The sequence below is a fragment of the Stegostoma tigrinum genome, chromosome 39 (genome assembly GCF_030684315.1).
Source record: "Stegostoma tigrinum isolate sSteTig4 chromosome 39, sSteTig4.hap1, whole genome shotgun sequence".
NCBI classification, from domain to species: Eukaryota; Metazoa; Chordata; class Chondrichthyes; order Orectolobiformes; family Stegostomatidae; genus Stegostoma; species Stegostoma tigrinum.
Window position 1 is genome coordinate 21,512,192 of NC_081392.1, and position 24,962 is coordinate 21,537,153.

At 44.8% G+C, this 24,962-nt stretch overlaps 1 protein-coding gene across 5 annotated transcripts in view; it reads left to right on the plus strand.

Annotated features, from left to right (window-relative positions):
* Window positions 1-18,335, plus strand: part of LOC125447701 (latent-transforming growth factor beta-binding protein 1-like) — a 120,501-nt gene extending 102,166 nt beyond the window's left edge. For all 5 annotated transcript variants that reach the window (XM_059640915.1, XM_059640919.1, XM_059640916.1 and 2 more), the window contains 10 exons: window positions 4,676-4,801; window positions 6,144-6,287; window positions 7,177-7,359; window positions 7,518-7,595; window positions 11,052-11,180; window positions 11,927-12,070; window positions 13,446-13,598; window positions 13,769-14,263; window positions 14,946-15,095; window positions 16,009-18,335. In XM_059640915.1, the coding sequence (XP_059496898.1) occupies window positions 4,676-4,801; window positions 6,144-6,287; window positions 7,177-7,359; window positions 7,518-7,595; window positions 11,052-11,180; window positions 11,927-12,070; window positions 13,446-13,598; window positions 13,769-14,263; window positions 14,946-15,095; window positions 16,009-16,163 (1,757 nt within the window). In that variant the 3' untranslated portion in view covers window positions 16,164-18,335. The remainder of the gene's footprint in view (window positions 1-4,675; window positions 4,802-6,143; window positions 6,288-7,176; window positions 7,360-7,517; window positions 7,596-11,051; window positions 11,181-11,926; window positions 12,071-13,445; window positions 13,599-13,768; window positions 14,264-14,945; window positions 15,096-16,008) is intronic.
* Window positions 18,336-24,962: the final 6,627 nt, after the last annotated feature.

The following is a 24,962-nucleotide window of genomic DNA, read 5'->3' on the forward strand; positions in this document are numbered from 1 at the left end:
ACAGGATAGGTGACCGAGGTGTCAATGGGGGAGCACTTTGGGACCAATGACCATAGTTCTATTAATTTTAAAATAGTTACAGTTAGGGGCAAAACTGGCCCACTGGTTCAAGTGCTAAACTGGGGCAAGGTGTATTCTAATGGAATTAGACAGGAGCTTGCAGGTGTTGATTGGAGTAGTTTGTTTGCAGGCAAAGGAGCCTCTGACAAGTGGGAGGCCTTTAGAAGTGTGCTAGCTAGAGGTCAAGGTTTATATGTTCCTGTGACGGTGAAGGGCAAAATTGGCAGGAGTAGGGAATCCTGGATGACATTGATATTAAGGTTTCGACCAAAACGAAAGGAGGCATGGCTCAGGAACAGGCAGCTGTGATCAAGGGATTCCCTGGAGGTATATAAGGGTTACAGGAATTTACTGAAGAAGGAAATCAGGAGGGAGGAAAGCGGACATGCCATAGCTTTGGCTGTGAAGGTTAAAGTGATTCCAAAGAGATTCTTTCAGTATATTGAAGGAAAAAGAATAACTGGAGAGTGAATAGGAGCTGACAAGGACCAAAGTGGGCATGTATGTGAAACCACAGGAGATGGGCAAGGTCCTCAATGAATATTTCTCCTCTGTGTTTACTGTGGAGAAAGACGTGAAGACTTGGGGAAGTTAGTGGCGATATCTTGGGGACAGTCCATATCACAGTAGAGGAGATGTTGGACTTGTTAGAATGTATGCAGATGGATAAATCCCCTGGTCCTGACCAGATACACTGTAAGAGGCTAGGAAAGAAATTGCAGGGGCCCTGGTTGATATATTTGCATCATCATTAGCCACAGGTGTGGTCCCAGAAGACTGGAGGGTAGAGAACGTTATGCCCTTATTCAAGAAGGGCTGCAAAGGAAAACCTGGGAACTATAGACCAATAAGCCAATATCTGTGGTGGGTAAGTTACTTAAGAAGATTCTGAGGGATAAGATATACATGCATTAAGAAAGACAGAGTTTGGTTAGGAGTACTCAGCATGAATTTGTGCATGTGAAATCATGCCTCACAAATTTATTGGAGTTCTTTGATGAAGCGACCAGGAGGGTTGAGGAGGACAGGGCGGTAGACATAGTCTACATGGCACTTCAATGCACCACCCTGCTCTCTGGCCTACATCTCTGTCTCTGCCTTGCTACATTGTTCCAGCGAAGCCCAATGCAAGCTGGAGGAACAACACCTCATTTTCCGCTTGGGGACCTACAGCCCTCTGGACTCAATATTGAGTTCAATAATTTTAGGGCCTAAACTCTCCCATGTCCCAGCCCCCTAACCCACACACCAGGCCGTGTTACCACATAGCCTGCCACTACACATCCCCTGTTGTTAGTCTCTAACAGTCCGCATTAACAACTATTCATCCTCCCAGCCTGATTGTTAGCAACTCCTTTGTCCGTCCAACTGTCTTTCTCTCTGTCTGAGCTCTATCCTATCATTTATTCCCTATCCCACCCACCTCCGTATTTTCCACATATAAACATTCCCAGCCACCATCACTTCTAAGGAAGGGTCACCTGACCCGAAACTTTAACTCTGTTTTTTTCTTCACAGATGCTGCCAGACCTGCTGAGCTTTTCCAGCAACTTTGTTTTTGTTGTTGAAGTCTATATGTATTTCAGCAAGGCCTTTAACAAGGTTCCACATGGCAGGCTGCTCTGGAATGCTAGATTGCATGGAATCCAGAGAAAGCTGGCAAATTGGATACACAGAGATCTTCTTCAGAGAAGGGTCTAGGCCCGAAACGTCAGCTTTCCTGCTCCTCTTATGCTGCTTGGCCTGCTGTGATCATCCAGCTGCACACCTTGTTAATTGGGTACACAACTAGCTTGATTGTGGGAAGTGGAGGGTAATAGTGGAAGGATGCTTGTTGGACTGGAGGCTTGTGACTAGTGGTGTGCCTCAGGGTTGGTGCTGGGCCCGTTGCTGTTTGTTATGATCATCACCATAGAATCCCTACAGTGTGGAAACAGGCCCTTCGGCCCAACAAGTCCACACCGACCTTCAGAGCATCCCACCTTAACCCATCCTGCAACTATATCAATGATCTGGATGAGAATGTACGGAGCATGATTAGTAAGTTTGCAGATAACACTAAAATAGGAAGGTTATCAGAAATTGTAGCAGGATCTTGATCAGCTGGAGAAGTGGGCCGAGAAATGACAAATGGAGTTTAATATAGATAAATGTGAAGTTGCATTTTGGAAAGTCAAATCAAGGTAGGAGTTTCATGGTCAATGGTTGAGCATTAAGGAGTGTAGTGGAACAGAGGGATCTTGGAGTTCAGGTATATGGTTCTCTGAAAGTGGAGTCACAGGTAGACAGGGCAGTGAAGAAGGCTTTTGGCACACTGGCCTTCATCAGTCAGGGCAATGAATAGAGAAGTTGAGAAGTTATGTTGCATTTGTATAGAATGTTGGTGAGGCCACACTTAGAGTATTGTGTTTAATTTTGGTAACCTTGCTTTAGGAAGGATGTTATTAAACTGGAAAGAGTGCAGAAGAAATTTACAAGGATGTTGCCAGGACATAAGAGACTGAGTTATGGGAAGAGGTTGGACAAGCTAGGACTTTTTTCTTTAGAATGCAGGAGACTAAGGGGGAATCTTATATAAGTGTATAAGATCATGAGAGGCATGGATAGGGTAAGTGCACTCAATCTTTTTCCCAGGGTTGGGAAATCGAGACTAGAGGGCATCAGTTTAAGGCAAGAGGGGAAAGAATACATGAGAACCTGAGGGACAACTTTTTTCCACAAGAAGGCTGTACGCATATGGAATAAGCTGCCAGCAGAAATGATTGAGGTGGGTACATTAACAACATTTAAAAGACATTTGGACAAATACATGGATAGGAAAGATTTAGAGGGATATGGGACATGTACAGAGAAATGGGATTAGCATGGACGGACATTTTGCTCAGCGTGGACCAGTTTGGGCTGAAGGGCCTCTCTTCATGCTGCAGAAAGAGTCAGAGAGATTCCTGAGCAGCCCTAGGATGGTACGAGATTGGAACCACTCCCATCACTATCTAAGGCCCCAGACTTTGTCACTCATGCAGTGCGTATATTGCTACTGTAACTCAGGCCCCCTGAGCTCAGAGAGCCGATGTGGATTGGAACAATATGGGGTTTGGTCCCTGTTCTGAATATGGAGAACTGGGGAGCTGTGATCAGATGTTTACTACAGCCCTGCCACAGGATGAGCATTCTGAGTGCTGATGGTCTAAACTGTGGCTGTGATCGGATAAGTCTGAGCTAGAATCATCTCCGGGTTTGTGCTGCTCTAGTGTGGATGGGATGAGAAACAAAACTTATGCTGACCTGGATATGACTGGCTGTTTGAGTGATGAGACTGAGAGACAGACTCCAAAGGAAGGCTGATTGGCAGGAAATCCAAGTTTCAGAAACTGAATCTCAATTGCCAGCTCTCAAACTGAAGTGGTTATATTACTGCAAACTGAGAATAATTCAATCAAATTTGCAAATATGAAAGATTTTGTGTGTGAGGGAGAGAGCAAAGAGGAAGATGGATGAATGTGAAGGGTATGATAGACAGGAGGGCGAGAATGAAAATGGTGGTGTGACTGGAGGAGAGCAGATTAATGTAGGGATTGAATAGGAGAGAGGAAATGGCGAAAAGAAGGAGAGAGAAAGTAGAGGAGCTTGGACTGGAAGCTGTGGAATAAAATTATGCCCTGCGCTGCAAAGTCTGAGGCCAGAGTCTCAAGGCCGTGACCACGTTCCCTGTAGATCCTCTTGAAGTTATTAATAAACTGGGGGTGGGTTGCTGCGCCAAAGCTAAAAGCTCTCAACATTCCTTCAGAGAGGAACAGGAGCCACTAAACCCCCATTGAAGGCAAGTTGCCCCTCCCCACACATTGAATGTGATTGGCTTCCAGTGCCTGATTGTAAATGATGTTCCTGACTCTGAACCCCTCTGTCCGGTTGGAAGGTTAATTGATTCCTATACTACATCTGTGGGAGCAAACAATGTGAGAATACTGTGATCAGAGATAATGGGAACTGCAGATGCTGGAGAATCCAAGATAACAAAGTGTGGGGCTGGATGAACACAACAGGCCCAGCAGCATCTCAGGAGCATGAAAGCTGACGTTTTGGGCCTAGAGAATACTGCTGGCTCCTTCAAGTGTATCACTGAGCTCAGCCCTGCTCAGGACTGCAATGGTGAGTTGTGCCAAATCCTCAGGGAAATAAAAGTAACTGGGTTTCATGCCAAAATTTCTGCCAAGGCATGTAGTGTCGATTTATAATAGAGTTTTGTTATTACACATTTATAGCATTAGGATACTTGACGAGATACGCAGGTGTCTGGAGAACAGCAGCACGTTTAAACTCAGGAGCTGCTGATAAACTGCACTGAAGACTGTGTCAGCACCAAGGCAGAGCCAAGAAGGAGGAACTAGCAATGGACGGCCCAACAAGAACAATAACATTCAAATGGCACAAACTGCTGGAAATGTCAGGCTATGGATGAGTGGCTGTAGCTAGAGTACGGTTCTGCCAGTGGGACCTTGCTGGTGCTGCTCTGACTCTGCCCATGTGACTGTAGCAGTGCAGGCCTGGCAATGTGCCACAATGAGTATGTTATCTCTGTCAGTGAGTAAACTGCTTTCTTTGCCACCTCTCACAGATATCGATGAGTGTGTCAATGCCACGATTTGTGGGTTGAATGCATATTGTCAAAACGTGGCTGCTTCCTACCAGTGCCACTGTGACCAGGGTTACCAGATGACATCAGATGGTTCACGGTGTGTGGGTAAGTCACATGGGCTGTGGACAACTTGACAGCAAGTGAGAATGCCTGATTGTTTCCAGCTGTGGCTGATGGTGTGGACAGTGTGGGATGACTGACACATCTGACTGACACTGTATGACAGCAACTACGTAAAATGGACCTCAGAAAAGTAGCAAATTGGAAGAATAAAACAGATTTCGGGTGGACTTAGACCAGCTGGGGAGATGGGCTGATGTACAGGGAAGTTAAATTTATTGCTGACACGTGTGACATGATTTTTTTTTTCAATTGGGCAAAATGAAAAATGAGATATTAGCTTTATAGTATCATTGTAGAGGGAGGAGAGAGACCTTATGTTTTGGGCTGGGCGGGGAGGATAACGTGTCAACAGCTCAGAGTTTGAGGTAATGCCCATCTACCCAAGTTCACACCATTAATGTAAATCAAAAAGAGTAGGCTTCCTAATCCTGACCCTCCAAAATATCACCCTATACTTATTTCCTGCCATTGACCCTGAAATACAAAATCTGGTCTCTCTCTCTCTTGCACGCACTCTCGCACTCTCTGTTTTTATCTTGGAGTTCCAGCATCTGCAGTATATTGCTTTCTTGTACATTACTTTGCTTTCTGTTCTGGTCCCTATGCAGCTTTAATTTTGTTAACAAGTCTTTACTACAACAACAATATCTTTTGTTTTATAGAACCTTTAACATGGCAACTTAGGTGACTCTCAAGGGTGATTAACAAATAAAATTTGACACTGAACCACAGAATGAGCTTTTATGATGGTTATCAGCACCTTGTCAATGAAATGGATTTTAAGGATCATCTTAAAAGAAGAGTGAGGCAGAGAGTTTGAGGGCATTCCATTCCTGTCATTAGTTGTATTATGTGGTTACCTTTGCCACATGATGCTTGATTTCTTATACAATTTCTTATATGCATCCATCTAGTGCAGTACTTTCATTAACACTGTTTATTTCTACATCAATGCTCTTAATTATGATGTTTGCACATATTGTGCCTTTAGCAAATTCACAATGACTTACTAAAGGAAGTAAATTCAGTCAAACTGACCACTACCTCCTGCTGGGTGGTGCCTGTGAGGACAGTGGCTGAGGTGTGATAAGTGCCCAACATTCATGGAGAAAGGTGAGGAGCTGCTTGTGAAATGTTTCTTATTTTTTGAACTTGGCAGTATTGTAATCGCAACCTGAAGATTGTTAAACCTGAGCTGAAGTGAGTCTGGGGTGTTTTCTGATTTAAGAGCCAGGGAATGAAATTCAGGACACAAAAGTGACTGTCATGCAATTGGTTCAAATTCAGCTAAATCTTCACTGTAAAACTTGCCGTCCCTTTGCAGACGTGAACGAGTGTGAGACTATCGACGGTGTCTGTGGCTCTGCTGTCTGCGAGAACGTGGCCGGGTCATTCTTCTGTCTTTGTCTGGATGAAAATGAAGAGTTTGAGCCAAGGACAGGACGGTGCAATCGACGACCTGTCCCGGGTACCTATACTGGCTGCTGTATTCCTGCTTTCCTCTCCGTCTAGACCAGGGTAACATCTCCCCCTTGGGAAAGCCATACTGAGGTGTGTGCTCCAACTCACACCTGTACATTAGTGACATCTCTGTCAGGTTCAGCCAAGTCTGGATTCTGTATACAGCAGCTCGAAAAATGAGTGAGAACATTGTTGTGATAAATGTGCTTTCCCCGAGGAAGGTCACAGACCATGATGAGCTAACAGATACTGCCTAGGAGTCCTGCTCCAAATCAGTCAAGTGGGGCACTGAGGGGATGGGGACATGGAGAGGGAATCATAGTATAATGTGTTTCCTCAGACATCTAATACAAGACAAGACACACATATGTTGGCAAACACAGGCCACGAGTGAGAGGGGAGAGAGCACCAGACAGAAACAACTAAGAATGGATCTGTACTCTGCTGCTTCATTCAGTAATCTCTGGACATAGAGGAAAATTGATCCAGAACGTCCCCTCAAAACTCGGATGCATGAATCAAGGTAGGATTTTGAAGAGAGAGAGGGAGGAAGCTACCAACAGTTTGTATTTGCTTGAAATCAGTCTCAAGATTGGTGTTTGAGACAGAAACAATATGAACTTTGGGGTTAAATGAGATTCAAGAAGGAAGAATAATTAGCTGACAATCATGGATTGATGTGATTGGAATCATTCATTTTGAATTATTCATAGATTAGTTTATGAAGTGGTGAGAATTATTTTTTGAGTGGAGGGTACGTCATAGTATGAATTCCTTGGGTTGATTGGTGCATGGCCCTTTGTACAACTAGACAAGGCAGAGTTGGTGAAAGCGAGTGCCTCAGAGGTTTACTGGTGATATGCTGATTTATTTTCTGACCCTGCTGCCTTTTCCAGATCGGCCGATGTTCCTGGGAGAGACCATGAGGGAGGAGAACGAATGTTACTACAACTTAAACGATGTGCAGCTTTGTGAAAACATTCTGGCACGGAATGTCACAAGACAGGAATGTTGCTGCACCGTGGGCGAGGGCTGGGGGAGAGAGTGCCGAATCTACCAGTGTCCTGTTCCTGGCTCAGGTAAGTGTGTGTGCATGAAACTGGAGTTAATGTTTGCCATCACTAGTTAACTTTTACTGTCACGTATTAACCATTTCTATCACTTGTTAATCTTTACTGTTGATTTCAGAATCTCATGTTCCTGCACCTGCATGTTTTCCCTCTTGTATCTTCTCCAGATGAATATCAGTCTCTGTGTCCTCAAGGGCAAGGATTTCTCTCCATCCCACAGTCATCATTTGGAAGGAACTACAAAGGTGAGTTCACAGGTGGGAACTGTCTTTGAACTCGGGAAACTGAAGAAACAGAGCACGACTCTTGTTTATTTGGGGAAGGAACTCTGTTTGAGACACTCTTACTGGCCCCATCAGCAGTGGAGGGTAAGTCCCAATAATTGTTCAATGACTAGTTCCTGCCAACTGCTCCCTCACCTGCTCCACGCTGACCATAAGATGATGAAGCCAAATTAGACTTTCAGCCCATCAAGACTGCTCACCATTTAATGAGACGTTGTCTGTCCTGAAGATCTTAGTAACTACTGACTTTAGTCATAATCTCTGCTCTTGCTGCCCTGTGCAGAGTTCATTCAAACTGCAAACACAATGTTTCTCAGAGACAAACAGGCTTCTTGACATCATTGGAGGAAAGCGAGCCACAGACTTGCATATAATGGCATATTTCACTTGCAACACTCCATTATTGCCACAGGATGGCAACAATGCAGTAGCAATCTGATCCTCTCCCAAGTACCTATAGCATCCAGACGAACACGGAGAGATTCATTCGTAGAGTCGTAGAGATACACAAATAGACCTTTTGGTCCAACTCACCATGCTGACCAAATATCCTTAATTAATCTAGCCCCTTTTGTCAGCATTTGGCCCTTATTTGGGGCGGCACGGTGGCTCAGTGATTAGCACTGCAGCCTCACAGCGCCAGGGACCTCGGCTCGATTCCACCCTCGGGTGGCTGTCTGTGTGGAGTTTGCACATTCTCCCCATGTCTGCGTGGGCTTCTTCCTGGTGCTCTGGTTTCCTCCCACAGTCCAAAGATGTGCAGGCTAGGTGGATTGGCCATGCTAAATTGTCCATAGTGTTCAGGGATGTGTAGGTTAGGAGGCTGGGCCTGGGTGGGATGCTCTGAGTGTAGGTGTGGACTTGTTGGGCCAAACGGCCAGTATCCACACTGTAGGGATTCTGTGAATCTATGAATCTTATCCCTCTAAACCCTTCCTATCCATTTACTCATCCAGAATGAATGTTGTAATCATACCAGCCTCTACCACATCCTCTGACAGCTCATTCCATACATGCAGCACTCTCTGCTTAAAAAGGTTGTCCTTTACGTCCTGTTTAAATTTTTCCCCTCTCACTTTAAATTTATGCCCTGTAGTTTTGTACTGTCCCACTCCAGGCAAAAGACTTTGCCAATTCATCCTATCCATGCCCTTCATGGTTTTATAAACCTCTATAAAGTCACCCCTCAGCCTGCCGCTCCAGGGAAAATAGCCCCAGCCTATTCAGCCTCTCCCTGTAGCTCAAACCTTCCAATCCTGGCAATGTCCTAGTAATTCTTTCTGAACCCTTTCAAGTTTCACAAGGGGAAGTGATGGCCTAGTGGTATTATCGCTGGACTGTTAATCCAGAGACCCAGATAATGCTCTTGGAATCTGAGTTTGAATCCCACCATGGCAGATGGTGGAATTTGAATTTCATAGAAAACTGGAATTAAGAATCTAATGATGACCATGAATCCATTGTCGATTGTCCGAAAAATCTGGGTTTCACGAATGTCCTCCAGGGAAGGAAACTTCCATCTTTACCTGGTCTGGCCTACATGTGACTCCAGACCCACAGCAATGTGCTTGACTGTCAACAGCCCTCTGGACAATTAGGGATGGGCAATAAATGCTGCCTGGCCAGCGATGTCCTCATCCCGTGAATGAGTAAAGGAAAAATAAAAACATCCATCCTATATCAGGGAGAGTAGAAATGCACACAGTGTTCCAATAGTGGCTGAACCGATATCCTGTCGAGCCACACATGACCTCCCAACTCGTATGCTCAATGCACCAACCAATAAAGGCAAGCATACCAATTCCTTCTTCACTAGAGTTGTGAGCGCATGGAATAGTTTGCCTGTAGTAGTTGTGGAAGCGGAGTCATTAGTGACATTTGAGCGACTGCTGGACATGCGCATGAACAGCAGTGAATTGAGGGGAATGTAGGTTAGGTTATTTTATTTTTGGATTAGGATTATTTCACGGCACAACAAAAGTACTTTGCTGTACTTTTCTTTGTTCTATGTTCTATCTATATACTTGCAACTCCACTTTCAAGGAATTCTGAACCTGCACTGCAGAGTCTCTTTGTTCAGTAACACTCCCTAGAACCTTTCCATAAAGTGTATATGTCCTACCCTGATTTGCCTTTCCAAAATTTATCTGAATTAAACTCCGCCTGTCAATCCTTGGTCCATCAGCCCATCTAATCGAGACTCCATTGTACTCTGTGGTCACTTCCTTCACTGTCCACTGTACATGCAATTTTGGTGTCATCTGCAGACATACTAACTGTACCTTCTATGTTCACTTCCAAATCGTTAATATAAATGATGAAAAGCAGTGGACCCAGCATCGTTCATTGTGGCACACCGCTGGTCACAGGCCTCCAGTCTGCAAAGCAACCCTCTACCACCATCCTCTGTCTTCTGCCTTCCAGCCAGTTCTGTATCCAAAAGGCTAGTCTTCCCTGAATTCCATGTGATCTAACCTTACTAACCAGTCTACATGAGGAACCTTGTCGAATGCCTAACTGAAGTCCATATAGATCACGTCCACCACTCTGCCCTCATCAATCCTTTTCATTACTTCTTCAAAAAACTCAATCAAGTTAGTGTGACGCGATCTCCCATGCACAAAGCCATGTTGACTATCCCTAATCAGTCCTTGCCTTTCCAAATACGTGTAAATCCTGTCCCTCAGGATTCTCTCCAACAACTTCCTCATCACCGATGTCAGGCTCACCATTCTATCATTTTTCCTTACCAGCTTTCTCAAATAGTGGCACCACGTTAGCCAACCTCCAGCCTTCCGGCACCTCACCTGTGGCTATCGATGGTACAAATATCTCAGCAAGGGGCCCAGCAATCATTTCCCTAGCTTCCCACAGAGCCCTAGAGTAGACCTGATCAGGTCCCAGGGATTTATCCACCTTTATGTATTTAAGACATTCACCACCTCCTCCTCTTGTAATGTGGATATTTTCAAGATATTGCTATTTATTTCCCCACATCTTCTTTCTTACATGTCCTTCTCCATAGTAACATTGATGCAAAATACTTGTTTAGTATCTTCCCCATTCCCGGTTCCACACACAAGCGGCCTTGCTGATCTTTAAGGAGCCCAATTCTCTCCCTAGTTACCATTTTGTCCTCAATGTATTTATAGAATCCCTTTAGATTCTCCCTAACCCTAATTGCCTAAGCTATCTCATGTCCTGATTTTGCCCTCCTGATTATCCTCTTAAGCATATTCCTCCTGCCTTTATACCCTTCTAGGGATTCACTCAATCCCTGCTGTCTATATCTGACACAGTGAGTGGCCCGAACCCTGTACAGTTACACAGTGAGTGATCTTTATTGTGCAGAGTAAACTGTTGATGAGTTTGCGGTAATCTCTCACTTGTCTGTTCATTTGGTTCCCTTACTCACAGATGCTGATGAATGTTCCCTGTTCAGATCTGAGGTCTGTAAGAATGGTGTCTGTGTGAACACAGTTCCTGGCTATTCCTGTTACTGTCCAACCGGCTATTATTACCACTCCATCCGGCTGGAGTGTGTGGGTGAGTGTTGATTTAAGGAGGCAGGAAACAGATTGATGTTTTTGTGACGGTTTTGAGAGAGGGCTCGAGCTGAGTGTTGGCGGAGAGTTGAGATAGACAGGCATCAGGCGAGACATGCCATGCAAGGTGTCTGTCACCCAGCTTGTGGTCTATGCCCTGATAACTCAGTGAGCTTGGTCCCTAATTCTGACCTACAGTGTACTTCCGGAGCATACAGTTTGAATGGTTTATTTGCATTTCTCCACTTGTTTTCCATTCCACTATTGCTTTTCACAGATTGCCTTATTCAATCTCACTTCCTGATCTCACCATGACTTTCGACAGTTGGTATCTCGGGACCTTCACTAACAGTGTATTTGAGGAACTGTTAGTCAGATAGTTTGAGAAATCTATGGATTACCCTGGCCTGGCCTGACCCCATGACATCATGAGCACAAAGTGTCACCCACAGCATTTTGCGATTGCCCTGATGCCAGTCCATGTTCCCCCAATGATTTTGGTTTGGGGTTGGTGCTGGAGTATGGGGAGGGGGTAGAAGTGGGGCTCGGGGTTACAGTCAGTCAGCTGACAGACCAAACTGAGTGTGTTACTGAGGGGCCTGCCATTGAAAGCCAATTGGCTGTATGGAGGACACTATTCTCCCACGTCTTGTAGCTCAGGGCTCTCCCTACACAGAATGGGGAAGCAGGTTTGGTACAGCTTGTCAAAGATTCAAAATGTGTGTTTCCCCACCCCTACCCTGACAGATAATGATGAGTGTGAGGAAGAAACTGCCTGTGATAACGGCGAGTGTGTGAACACAGTTGGATCCTATTACTGTTCTTGTCAACCTCCCCTCATTCTTGATGTGACACTTCGACGATGCATCTCGAACAGCAGTGAACAGTTTGGTAAGTGGCCAGGGTTTGGCGAGTGTTAGCCCATGTAGGGAGATAGAAACATTAGGGTTTAGACCCTGATTATAGCCTCATTCATCCGGACACTGGCACTGGACTCCATCTAATGCTGATTCAGATATCAGTATAGAGTGTTGTTGATAATGACCCGTGCGATCTGTCCCTGAACCGGATCCTGGGTATGATTCCTTAGGTACCATAAACTGGGATATGCCCCACACCCCCTCTCCTACCCCCAGCACCTCACTAAGATAGTGGAGGCAGGATCTGCTGACATTTGAAGCCTTTACCACTCTCCATTCGTTGTCCTGGCTGTGCTAAGATATCATGTGACCAAGCTTTCCCATCGACTAGTCACAGTTCAATCACCGCCAGCCCCCTCATCCCAGCTGATTGGGGCTCCACTCTGTGGAGTTCAACCTCAGAGACCCCACCCACCAGCACCCGGGTGTGAGGACAATGGAATACCAGCTTTATTGCCATCAATACGTCCTGGTGGCTCTGGGTCGATGTCGCAATTGGATTTTGTAGAGGTCGTCAAGGTGATTTGAGATTGGAGTCACAGCTGGACGAGTGTGAAGGAAATAGGGGGGTCACTTGCTGTGGACTTATATCTCCAGATTCCTTTATTCCTGTTTGAGAAGCGGTGGTTTGGAACTTAAGCTCACAAATTCACAGACTGGGTCACTGAGCACAATTCACAATTTAGATTCATGCTTTTTATAATTATAATTTGTCTGTTCTGTCCCTCTGACCATTCTTCCTTGCCTCTACACCCCCATGCCTCTTTTCCCCCCACCTCGCCTGTCTCCCAACTCTTGTATCTCTCTCCCCCTCCCCATCTCTCTCTCTCCTGGCCTTGCCTCTCTTCCACCGCCCCCTCCACCCGCCACCACTGGCCTGTCTCTCCCCCACCCCCACGCCTTCACCTGTCTCCCTTCCACCCATCCCCACCTGTCTCCCCCCTCTCGCCTCTCTTCACCCCCCGCCTCACCCCACATTCTCACCTCCAACCCTTTGATCCCCTCCCTCGCCCACCCCTCCTCTTCCTTGCCCTTGAACCCCCCTTCCTCGCTCCCTCCCCCATGTTCCCTTGGGCCCCGTCCGCCTCTCCCTTGCCTCTCTTTCTCCCCACCCCCCTTGTCCTGCCTCTCCAACCCCCTTGCCCCCCATTCTCACCTCCAACCCCTTAAACCCCTTCCTCGGCCCCCCGCCTCTCCCTTGTGCCCCCCCTTCTCTTCCTTTCCCTTGTACCCCCTCTTCCTCGCTCCCTCCCCCATGCTTCCTTGGGCCCCCTCTGCCTCTCCCTCGCACCCCCTTGCCCACACTCCCTTCCCTTCCCCCCCCACCGCCCTTCCCACCTTCACAGATGTGCACATGGCTCTCTGTTGGCAGGAGGTGACAGTGAACCTGTTGTGTAAACGGCCATTCCTGGAGAGACAAACCACGTACACAGAATGTTGTTGCCGATATGGTGAAGCCTGGGGAATGGACTGTGCCCTTTGCCCTGCCAGAAACACAGGTAACTTTCACCTCTGACCCTTTCCCTAGATACTTGAGTCTGATGACCTTTCCCAAGCGAGGGCCGGCTTTTGGAGAAGATGAAAGGTCAGAGTGTGTGATTGAGGAACAGTTGATGAGCTTCGGACACTAAACTCTCTCTCTCTCTCTTCCCACCCACTCCCCCGACAGAGTATCACAATGAGTTGTGTAATTACCTGAGTGTGCCTCTGAGTGAAGACGAGGATTTTTCTCAAGGGCTGGAATATGAAAGCTATGAGCTACCAATTGGGCCTGAATTCCCCCCAGATTCTCTCAGTCGTTATCGTCCACGAGGGTATGTTCCAGTTCCACCTCAGATTGGAGATGGGCGTGACTACAGACCTCCAGAACGCGAGCCATTCCTGCCCCGGGATTCCCTGCCCAGGCGCCCTCCTTATGACTCCCGTCAGCTGCGCTCTGGGACAGCCTACAGGAGGCAGAACTCACCCAGCCGGCGTCATTACCAGACCCGAAGCAGGCATCTGGGACAGGGCTACAGCACTCGAAGCATCCAGACACATGTCCCAGATCGAGAGGCAGATCAACCCTGGCGTCGCTACCAGCTCCGGGAACCTGTCCGAGCTGCTCCAGAATTCCGATCTCCCAGTGTCCCCCTTCTCGTCAGCAGCAATGAGGAATATGACAGTAAGTAAAGGAATGTCTGTAGTCACCGACACTGACCTATCAACATGCTCTGCTACCTTTGCTTCTCTCACCTCATTTCTCCTCAAATATTTTCATGCACCTTGCTCCTGCAAACAAACACTGTTAGTCCCCTCTTGTCCCCCATTCCCCCAGTCATCTCCATTACCCCCTCAATCCCTCCCCCACAATCTCCCCTCAATTCCCCTCAATCCACCCCCATCCAAATCCCAAACCCCAATCCCGACTAATTCCCCCCTCCAATCCCTCTCCATCACTCCCAATCCACCCCAAATATCCCCAATCCACCCCTCAATCCCCCCATACCTTCCTTATCCCCACTCCACTCCTCTACCCCTCACTGTTCTTGCCATCCCCTACTCTTACCCTGCCTCACCCTCCAGCCAGTGTCTCCTCTGCCACTGGACACAATCTCATGCCTATCCCTGCGTCAGGATTTTTCACAATCCCGTTCAGACTACTACATTCCAAGCATTTACAGTTTGTAATTCTGTGATAAGCTCATTGGTTCCAGCTGCAGCTTGCACTGGGTTGCCTGAGGGCTCGGGAAACTACTAGCAATTGATAAACTCAGCACAGGTTTAATACTTTCCTGGAATTAAATAGGGAACTGTGGCAACTAGACAGCAATGCACACACTGACTTTGCCCACCTTGAACCTCAGACCAATTCCAGCGTTATGAGGGTCTGCAAGCTGAGGAATGTGGGATCCTGACCGGCTGTGAGAACGGGAAATGTATCCGTGTCCCTGAAGGATTTACCTGTGCCTGTGACGACGGTTATCAACTCGACATGACCAAGATGACGTGTGTCGGTAAGGGCTCCAGGGCGTGTAGGCGGTGGGGGTTGTGGGCTGAGGGTACAGTGTGACAGATATGGGCCCAGGTACAGTGGGGAGTATATGGTGCGGATTCAATTAGGGGTGGGTGCAGCAGATATGGTCCCAATTCAGTGGTGGGGGATGTAGTCCTGCGTGTAGTGGGGCAGAAATGGGCCCAGGTACAGTGGACGGGGAATATTGGCATTGGGTAGGATGATTAGGGGAGTGGTTTATGGGTACAGTACTGTGGAGAGGATATGGTCCTAGGTATGTTAGGGGGGATTGTATGGGCACATGATATAGAATAGAATTTGGGCGCAGAATACAGAAGGAAATGTAGAGGGAGGTGAATCTGTAAAGAGAGAATATGGGATCGAGTAAAGGGGAGGAGTCTTGTTCAGGGTTGGGCTAGTCTGGTACTGGGCGATGTGGCGGAGGAAGCAAGGGTTTTAGTACAGGGATAGAGGCGGTGGGGGCAGGGACACATGATAAAAAGGAGTGAGGTGGGGGAATCAGATCAGAGCAGGATTCACAAAGAATGCTCCCTTTGCTCTGGCGGAACCAGCAAGGGACTGGATTCTCCCACTCCCTTCAACAGCATTCCCCACCCCCACCCAGCCCCTGCCCCTGGAGTGTGTAGAGGTGACTGGGGGAGGGGGGATTGCTGTTAGGCGAGGGTGGGATGTTGAGTGTTTTTGAGGGGGTGGTCTGGGGTGCGGGTTGTCTGGGTGATGAGGGTGGGTCGTCTGGAACAGCTTTTTGGGGGCTGGTGTTGGACTGGGATGACGAGGTTGGCTGGTCTGGGAGTGTTGTGGCTGGAGGTGTCTGGATGGGGAGGGTGCATTTTGAATGTTGTTCTTCCTCTGTTTCCCTTGCCCCAGACTAAAGCCTTGTCTGTCGGTTGCAGATATAAACGAATGTGATGAAGTGGATGACCCGAAGACACTCTGCAGAAACGCAAAGTGTGCCAACACTGACGGTTCTTACCGATGTATCTGCTTACGGGGTTACGTGTTGTCACGGCAACCCAACTACTGTGTGCCAGTGGAGCAGAGAGCATGAAGAGAGCAGGCCTGTGAAACCAAAGATTCAGACTAGCAATCAATTCCACGTTTATCAGACAAGGGGAGTGGTATAGAATAAGAGGGTGGAAGGTATTTATTTAATTGCTATTTAATTGATATTGGACAGCACCAGGGAAGGAATGTAATAAATGCCCAGCCACATAAAATGAGATAGGCATCCCTGAATTGTGCCATTCAGGCTCTCTTCCCAAATCTTTAAGCAGGTATCTGTTGGGCTTCAACCCAATAGCTGGAAGATTCAGTCCCATTCCCTCATATAGCAAGGAATTCTGAATTTCTTTCTTGATCACAAAAACACAAAAAAGATCCCAGGTATCATTTGAAATATCTACCTGCCTGTTTTATAAAATGTCATTACTTTGTGGGGTTGAATTAAGATGTTGCCAGTCACTGTGTTGCTTTATCCCTGAGAAGCCCCTGCCCTTTGGAGAAATGATTTTTCTCACTGTGTATTTAGCAGGGATGTAAACAGAAAGAACCCCACCTGCCAACCTCCTTCGCTCCTGTGCTCTCCTGCTATACCCAGCACCACAACAAATCCTTAGTGCTTCTCATTCACTCTGAGACAGTGAAGGTGATGAGCCATTCGAACAGTGAAAGAGGCACCCAAGCTGAATGACCCAATAGGCAATGGCATACACTGGATGATGATGAGGTATGGGACACTGACTGATTTCCTCCTCCTTGCCCAGGGGATGTTAAACATCCAACAGCATCAGATCGTGCAGCAAAGACGGAGATCAAAGCTGAACTGTAAACCTTAGTGAGCATCCGGTAGAAACTTGATTTAGCAGCAGTTCATCAGTTTCTCTCAGAGAAATCACTGAAACACTGGGCTCACAGAGATGGTAAAGTTTGCCGTAATCTGATTTACATATTAGATCTGGTAAAATTTCCCATTGACCTGATGTTTTCGTCGGTTCTAATCACTGAGAATGGATCCTGGAACTTGATTCAAAAGTGTGAACATCTCTATGCTCTTTTGATGCCTTCGGTAAATCCACCTACTTCTAATCACGCTCTCTGTCTGAGTCAACGCTGATCTTCCTGTCAATCGCTGTGATGTGTAATGGGGCAGCTTCTACAATGAAAACAGCATGATGTTGTAACATGTTGCCATTCCCTGTCCATCCAATCCATATTGAGCCCTGTTTGAGATTTTGACAAATCTAAGCCTGCTACGTCCTGACCCTCTGCTTCTTTATCAATTTCTTTTCCATTCTTTGCAATCACAACAAGTGTAGACATTAGACCTTGCATTTTCACCTTGATTTCTCAAAGATAGTCAATTTTCAGAGATGAATGGGGGTTAGGAATCCCATAATGACCATAATGACAATTAAATACATAATCTTAACCTCAAGAGGCTACTGGACTTTCATTAGCCAACATCCCTCTGTCTCCCCCATTCAAAAATAACCATGTAGTGATACCACCATAACCAATCCTAGACTTTAGATTACTGCTTCTATCTAACTAGCACACCAGAATCAGGAACAAAATTATGGCTGTCACAATGGAAGAACTCATCACTAATCACTGTGTAAAACAGCATCAAAGAAATCAGCAGCATTGAAACAAACCTGTGTCCCTCCTTCTTACCCACTGTCACTATTCCCTATTCCTCGTTCTATCTATTAATGTGCTGTTCTAGTCCTTGTCCCATATAAATAATCCTTCCTGCAGGAATAACACATTTCTTTTGTAACTTTCTTTCTTCTGAGATCAAAACATTGAGAGACAAACTGATTTTGGAAGGAATTTCCAGGAATAATATTCCCAACAAAATCCAGAAAGAGTAAAACTGAGACAATTGTTTTCAATATGCAGGGGCGTTATTTCTCCATGTTTGCTCTCCACATTCTGTGCTGGTCAGGCTCTTTATACGATCGATAAATTTGGTCTCACACTGTGTCTCGCCCACATTTTGCTGCAATTTAGAATAGCTGAGATATTGTTGGGTAGCTCCACAAATATCCCACAAGCTTTGCCACTTGTGAGAGTGGCTACTGATATTCGTGTACTTTTGCTATGAAACTACATATTTTGTACATGTTTATGAATAATGAGGGCATTTTTTACACTTTTGGTTTGTTGTACTGTTTCTCAACTTCTTTTTAATCCGCTCACATTAAAAGCCAAAATAAAATATGTCCTAAATATTGTATTAGTTTTAACGAGGGTGAATTTGATCTGTTAGCATCACAAAGATCAAGGGAGATTTTTAACAAGAACAGGACATTATTTTCCCATTTGGCTCTAGGATATGGTAATGTTAATTTATTATTCATCCATAATTACGCTGAGAAGTTAATGGGCTTTCTGCTACCATTTGTGGTTTCTGGCAAGTTGATTTACTCAGCCTCCTCGATGAGAAAATGATTTGAAATTATGGCCAGACTAGGTTGAGGTGGCAGACTTCTGTGAGGACTATGTGTGTGAAGTGATTGGATTTTTAAATAACTAACAGATTTGGTGGTTACTTTGCTTTCTGCTGCAAACAAATATATCCAGATTTATTGAAATAGTTTCTTAATTCTCACTGACCTCTTGGTTGGATGGCTGGAATTTGGATGGCAACACCTTTGACTCAGGATTCCAATCCAGTGTCTAACCCCCTCACGTCTGGGAAGATGTTTGTTTAGACTGCTTCAGGCTCAGATCCTAACGATGAAACTAACACTCTTTAAGAACAGTACTGTTGATTAACAGCGATAGTTGACTGGATATTTGCTTCTGATCGTTTTCTGCCTGCCTTAGATTGAGTCTTTATTGTAGTTTAAAGCCCAGAAAACACGTAGCATCCTCATGGGATTAAATCTATCAACCTCAGGGTAACAAGCCCACAAGATTAACATCAACATTGTCCTCTTCCTCTAATGCTCAGTCAAAGAGAAAGAAGTAGATCCAACCTAAGTTTTCCAGTAAATTTTGGTCCAAAAAAAGTTGATGAATAGACTTAAATTGTGCCTTGATATCTATCGTGGTCTTTGAGAGACACTAGACCATCATCAAGCTTGTAACTACAGTCACATTCAGTGCATTGCTCATCCTTTGACAGTCAACCATGCTATTGCACAGAATTACACTGCTCCAAATCTCTTGGAAGTCCAGATCCCAGAAAAGAGAGAGTTCTGGACTGCAGATATACTGATCAACAGTTAACTATTTCCCCATCTGTTTGAAATAGATTACTTGCCAGTCATGGATTCTTCAACAGGTTACATCAGGAATCAATATTCCAGGTACAGAAACTAATCGAGAAAGCTAATGGAATGCTGGCCTTTATATCTAAGGACTGGAGAACAAGGATACAAAGTAATGCTGCAATTATACAAAGCCCTAGTTATACACAGTACTGAGAGCAGATCTGAGCGCCACACCTTAAGAAGGATATATTAGCCTTGAGGGAAAAAAACATAGATTGACAAAAATGATACCTGGATTTCATGGGGTAAGTTAATATGAGGAAATTATACAAATTAAATCTGTTTTATCTAGAAATTAAATATTTAAGGTGTGATCTGATTGAGGACTTTAACAGGAAGGGGTATTCTCACTGGTTGGGAATTCTAGGACTAAGGGGATTATTCTGGGAATTAGGGCCAGACTACTCAGGAGAGATGTTAGAAAGCACTTCTTGACATAGAGGGTGGTAGAGGTTTGGAACTCTTGTTCATGAACAGCAGTTTGATGCAGGATCAATGATTAATTTTTTAACCTGAGATAGAAAAAAATTCTGTTAAGCAATGTTTTCAAGGGACATGGGCCAAAAGTAACTACATGGACTTAGACCACAGATCAGCCATGACCCCATTGAATGGCAGACAAGTTTGACAGGCTGAGGTTCTACTCCTATTCCTATTCATTGAATTCACATTTCACCATCTGCTGTGGAGGGAATCAAACCCTGTCCCTGGTATTAGCCTTCCCCAATTGCCTATAACTGATTCAGAGTGACCTAGGACTAGCCTGAGATCAATGGGTTGTGACTGTTTATTGCATGTAAGCAGATTGCTGAGAGTCCTGACAGCTCAGTTGTTTTGTCTGACAGTGTTCTGAAGTTTCTTCCTCTGTCGGAAGATTCATATTTTAAGTAGAGAGAGACTTTTTTGCTAGATTGGGAAATAGGGAGAGTAGGCCAACAAAGCTTGCTATTTTCCCGAGGTCCATACAGGTGCATAGCAGCTGACAACCTGTTGAACAAGTGTGTCACCACAGTCTGTACCCAGCCAGTTTTCATGTTGTTCTTTGTTCTTTGTGAGTTTGCTCTCTTTCTGTGAATTGTTGTTATTCCATGTATCACTGAAGTTTGAAATATCTTAAACTTCCAACCTAACGGATCATATTCCTAGCAGGATGCTTTGGTTAATAGTAGTCTATGTTACACTGTCAAAGGCAGACACTAGTCCATTTGTGCAGGACAGAGCAGTGAAACGTAACTCCTGCCTGCTCAATCCACACACCAATCCTCCCACTTAAAGCTGCAACATCCCACTCAGGATTACTTGTAAAAACAGCAAAGATTGAAGCTGAACTGTTTTGCAGCAAGATTTACTCAATGCACAGTAGAGACAACAGGAGGGCAGAATGATTTCAGGATGTTGCACAGCACAGCTAGTGGCCATACTTACACAGTATAATTCATTATCTTAACATCAGAAATGTGGCATCCAGTTTGTGCACAGCAAGATCCCACAGCTAGCAGTATGACAATGGCTGGATTATTTGTTTTACTGATTTTGATTGGGGCATAAATCATGTTGTGTAAGTCGATTTTTGAAATTTCGAAGAAATCTTCCAAGCAAGGGATTTGACTGAAACGCAGAGTGTAAAATGTGACCCAGGGCTTGGTACAGGGGTTCCATTCCTATTAGCTAGTCTACTGTGTTTGGTTTAGTCTTAAAGTCATGCTCATCTTCCTCCAGCATAACCCTCAGCACTTTGACTTAGTAGGTGAGTATAAACAGGTAACTCTGAGCTGAAAAATTGTTGTTGATTCCTAATATGAGAATAACCCTAAGCATGCATTTATTAACAGAAAAGGTAAAGTTGACATAGACACTGAGTATTGTGATAAGCACTCATTTGGAGCTGAGCAAAACTGAGTTGCCTTGTACACCAGGACGTACTGTGATACATTGTAAAACGTGGTCCAGGGGAGCATCCCTTTTTCATAATGTGATCTATTACATCTGCCTGAGAAGGCAAAGTGACCTTGGTACCAACGGTAACAGCACCCTCAAATGCTAACCTCCCATCACTAACTGCACCAACACACCATGCATTTAAGTGGTCTGCCAGAGAAGATGTAACTACAGTGATTCGCCAGCATCTTGCATTGTGTCAAATTCGACTTTCAGATGACCTTATTAGAGATGAGATGCCCACCTTCTCTCTCCCACCCAATTCAATTCTAGGTTCAAGAAGTAAAAGGATAGTGTCACAATAAACTGAGAAATGTCTCTGTCTCTCTCTCTCTCTCTCTCTCTCTCTCTCTCTCCTACTTTCCTTCCCTCTCCGACACACCCTTTCTCTCATACACCCTCATTTCGTTTCTCATGCTCTGTTGATCTTCTCACTTTTGCAGATTTTTCACACTCTTCTTTCCCACACTCACTTTCAGTTTAACAGTGAAAAATGAAATGGTGATAAATGGGAAACGTGTGGGAAGAGTAAGTGAGAGATAATGTGGGAGAAGTGTGTGATAAGTGAATGTATGAGGGGTTGTAAGATGGGATGTGTGGTAACGGGACGTTGCTGTTTTTTCGAGATGAGCTGTGGTTTTATTAAACTTGATGCAGGGTCAACTATCAAGCTGGGGTATACACATTGTGAGGTAGAGAGGGTAGCAAGAACTGCAGATTCTGAAGTCAGAGTTAAGACAGTTTGGAGTTGGAGGAAGACAGTAGGTCAGGCAGCATTAGAGGAGCAGGAAAGTTGACGTTTTGTGTTGGGACTCTTCATCAGGACTCGGATTGCTCTCAATTGCACTTCAGTGATGTCCCAGAGTGAGAAATAGGAAAATGATTTGCATTAATCGTCGTCCCAAAACACCTTTAATTTCAGATCAAAAATCAGATTGTAATTTTCACAGTCTTCTACAAAGATCAGTATTTAGACCTCAATTTTTAATAATCGACAAATTTGTTGATATCAAGTTAGATGTTAGCTGAGGTGCAGTGGTATGGAGGGCTGCAGGCTGATGGAGATGGGTTAGATGAGTAAGCAAGACCATAACAAACAGAACACCACATAAAATATAAGGTTATATATAAAGCTACATATTCATCTATTTGTACATGTGTTATACACTTTGGTAGGAAAGACAAAAGACAGAATTTTTTTTTGAAATAATGGGAGACAGAGTAGTATAGTACCAGGACTGAATGAGGTACACCAAAGGATACTGAGGGGTGAGGATAGAAATTACAAAGACTCTAGTATAATCTTCCAATAGGCTTGAAGACAGAGGACTGAAAAAATTACAAGTGTTAAACCATTGCTCAATGGAGGTGTGTAAGCATAAACTCCAGAAACTAGTAAGACCAATCAGCTTCATCGTGGAGGTACAAACCTCTGGAATGATCATTTAGGATGAAATTAACAGTCACTTGGACAAATCTGGGTTAATGCAGAATACTGTCTAAGGGTAAATGTAATTTAACTAACTTGCTGGAAGTTTTGGATAAGGAAACAAAGACTGTTACTGAGAGTCATTCATTAGTGCGGCATGCATGGACTTCCAAAAAGTATTTGACACAGTGTGACACAACAGACCTGACACCCATGTTACAGCTCATGGGAAAAACAGGGACAGCAGTAACGTGAACACAGAATTGACCCAGTGATGGCCAACAGAGTGTGGTGGAAAATATTTGTATTTCAGACAGGATGACGTTTACAATGTGTAATTTCCCAGGTGTCAGTGTTAGGGCTGCTGCTTTTCTTGATCTAAATTAATGACCTAAACCTAGGGTGCACCGGGCACAACTTCAACATTTACAGCGAACACAAACCTTGTGAGCACTGTGAACCGTGAGGGGGAGAGTGATAAACTTCAGGAGGATATGGGCATCTGCTGGAATGAGTGGACAAGTGGCAGATAAAATGTAACACAGAAAGTGTGAAGGGATTCATGTTGGCAAGAGAGATGATCTAAAGTAATGAGTACAATTCAAAATGGCTACAGGAGCAGAGAATCCTGGGGGTTTATATATTCAAATTACAAAAGGTTGTAGGAAAGGTTAGAGCTCAGTTAATAAGGTATATGGAATCCTGGGCTTTATTAATAGGGACATAAAATACAAAAACAATTTTTAACAAACCTGCATAAAACATTGATTCCGTCTGAGCTGGTGCATGTGTCCAAATCAGGACCACCAGCCTTTAGGGAGGATGTAAAGGTGTGAAGAGAAGGTGCAGAAACAATCCTGAGAATGGTTCCAGGGATGAGGACCTTCAGTGATGTGGATAAATTTGGGGGTCTGAGGCTATTCTCCTTGGATAGGAGAAGATTAGGAGGATTTTATAGTTGTGTTCAAAATAGTGAACGATCTAGCTACAGTAGACAGGAGGAAACTGTTCTCATTGATGGAAGGATTAAAACCATAAGGTATTGCTTCTTTTGACCATTGCCTTAAATCATTGATAACATGAGAAAGGGTTTATGCAGTGAGAGGTTAGGATCTTGAATGCAATTCCTGAAATCAAGACTTTCAACCAATAATTAGATAAATATTTGAAGAGATAAAAATTGTGAGATTGCAGAGAGAAGGCAGGAAATAGAGGAGGTGAGCTGTTTTTGCTGAACAACAATGGCTGAATATCCCCCTATTAGACCATGACCATCCCTATGATTCTATTCTATAAATAATTGCATACGCAGAGACCCAGCTGACGTTGTACATAAATAACAGAAAGTTAACATGAAGCTACAACAAACATTGTTAGCAAGTAAATACTGTTACAAACGGGTTAATGTCAAGGACTATTACAGAGATGGAGCCACACTGGAGACAGTATAGTGCAGAGCAGGATGTGTTGAGTGGATGATCTGCTCAGTCTCTGCCTGAGGTCCCCACTGTCACAGATACCAGTCCATATTCACTACATTTCTTTAAGGTAGCACGTGTGAATCCATGAGGAAAGGTATCATCACCCTCATCTAATAGAATCATTTATTTGAATCAGTCGTCACATGTATTCAATGTGAAAATTCAGTGAACAGTGTGTGCCTTCACCGTACATACATGGCGCTGTTCACATTAACTTAGAATAAGACAAGGATAAAAAGATATCTTAAGAGTGTCCAGTTTTCCTTTCCACTGCCAGAGCCCCCTCCGGCCTTTCCAACCCTCACCATTCCGGCCCCAGCATCCTGCTCCTGGCTGCCTCACCAGCCCACTCTTGATTTGTCACCGTCACTCTGGCCAACGCATTCAGCTCCGGCCACGTGGTTCCCGGTCAACCCAGCTCTTTCCAACTCCTTAGGTGGGTGGTTAAAAGGGATTGGGGTGGGGATAGAATTACTACAGGGGGAGAAAAAAAAGGAAGAACAAATAAAGAAATAGAGAGAAATGGCAAGCAGAGTGGAGCAACTTATTCTGTCGCTACCTTTCTGAAATGCTACAAGTGGAAGGGGGAGAGGAAGAAAATAAGAAATTGTTGACCAATTTCACTGCTACATGAAAATGATAACATCCTTTCTCAGGTCAACACCAACCAGTTCAGGTCTGTTCTGGGATTAGTGATTCACCCTGACCAAATCTGTGCT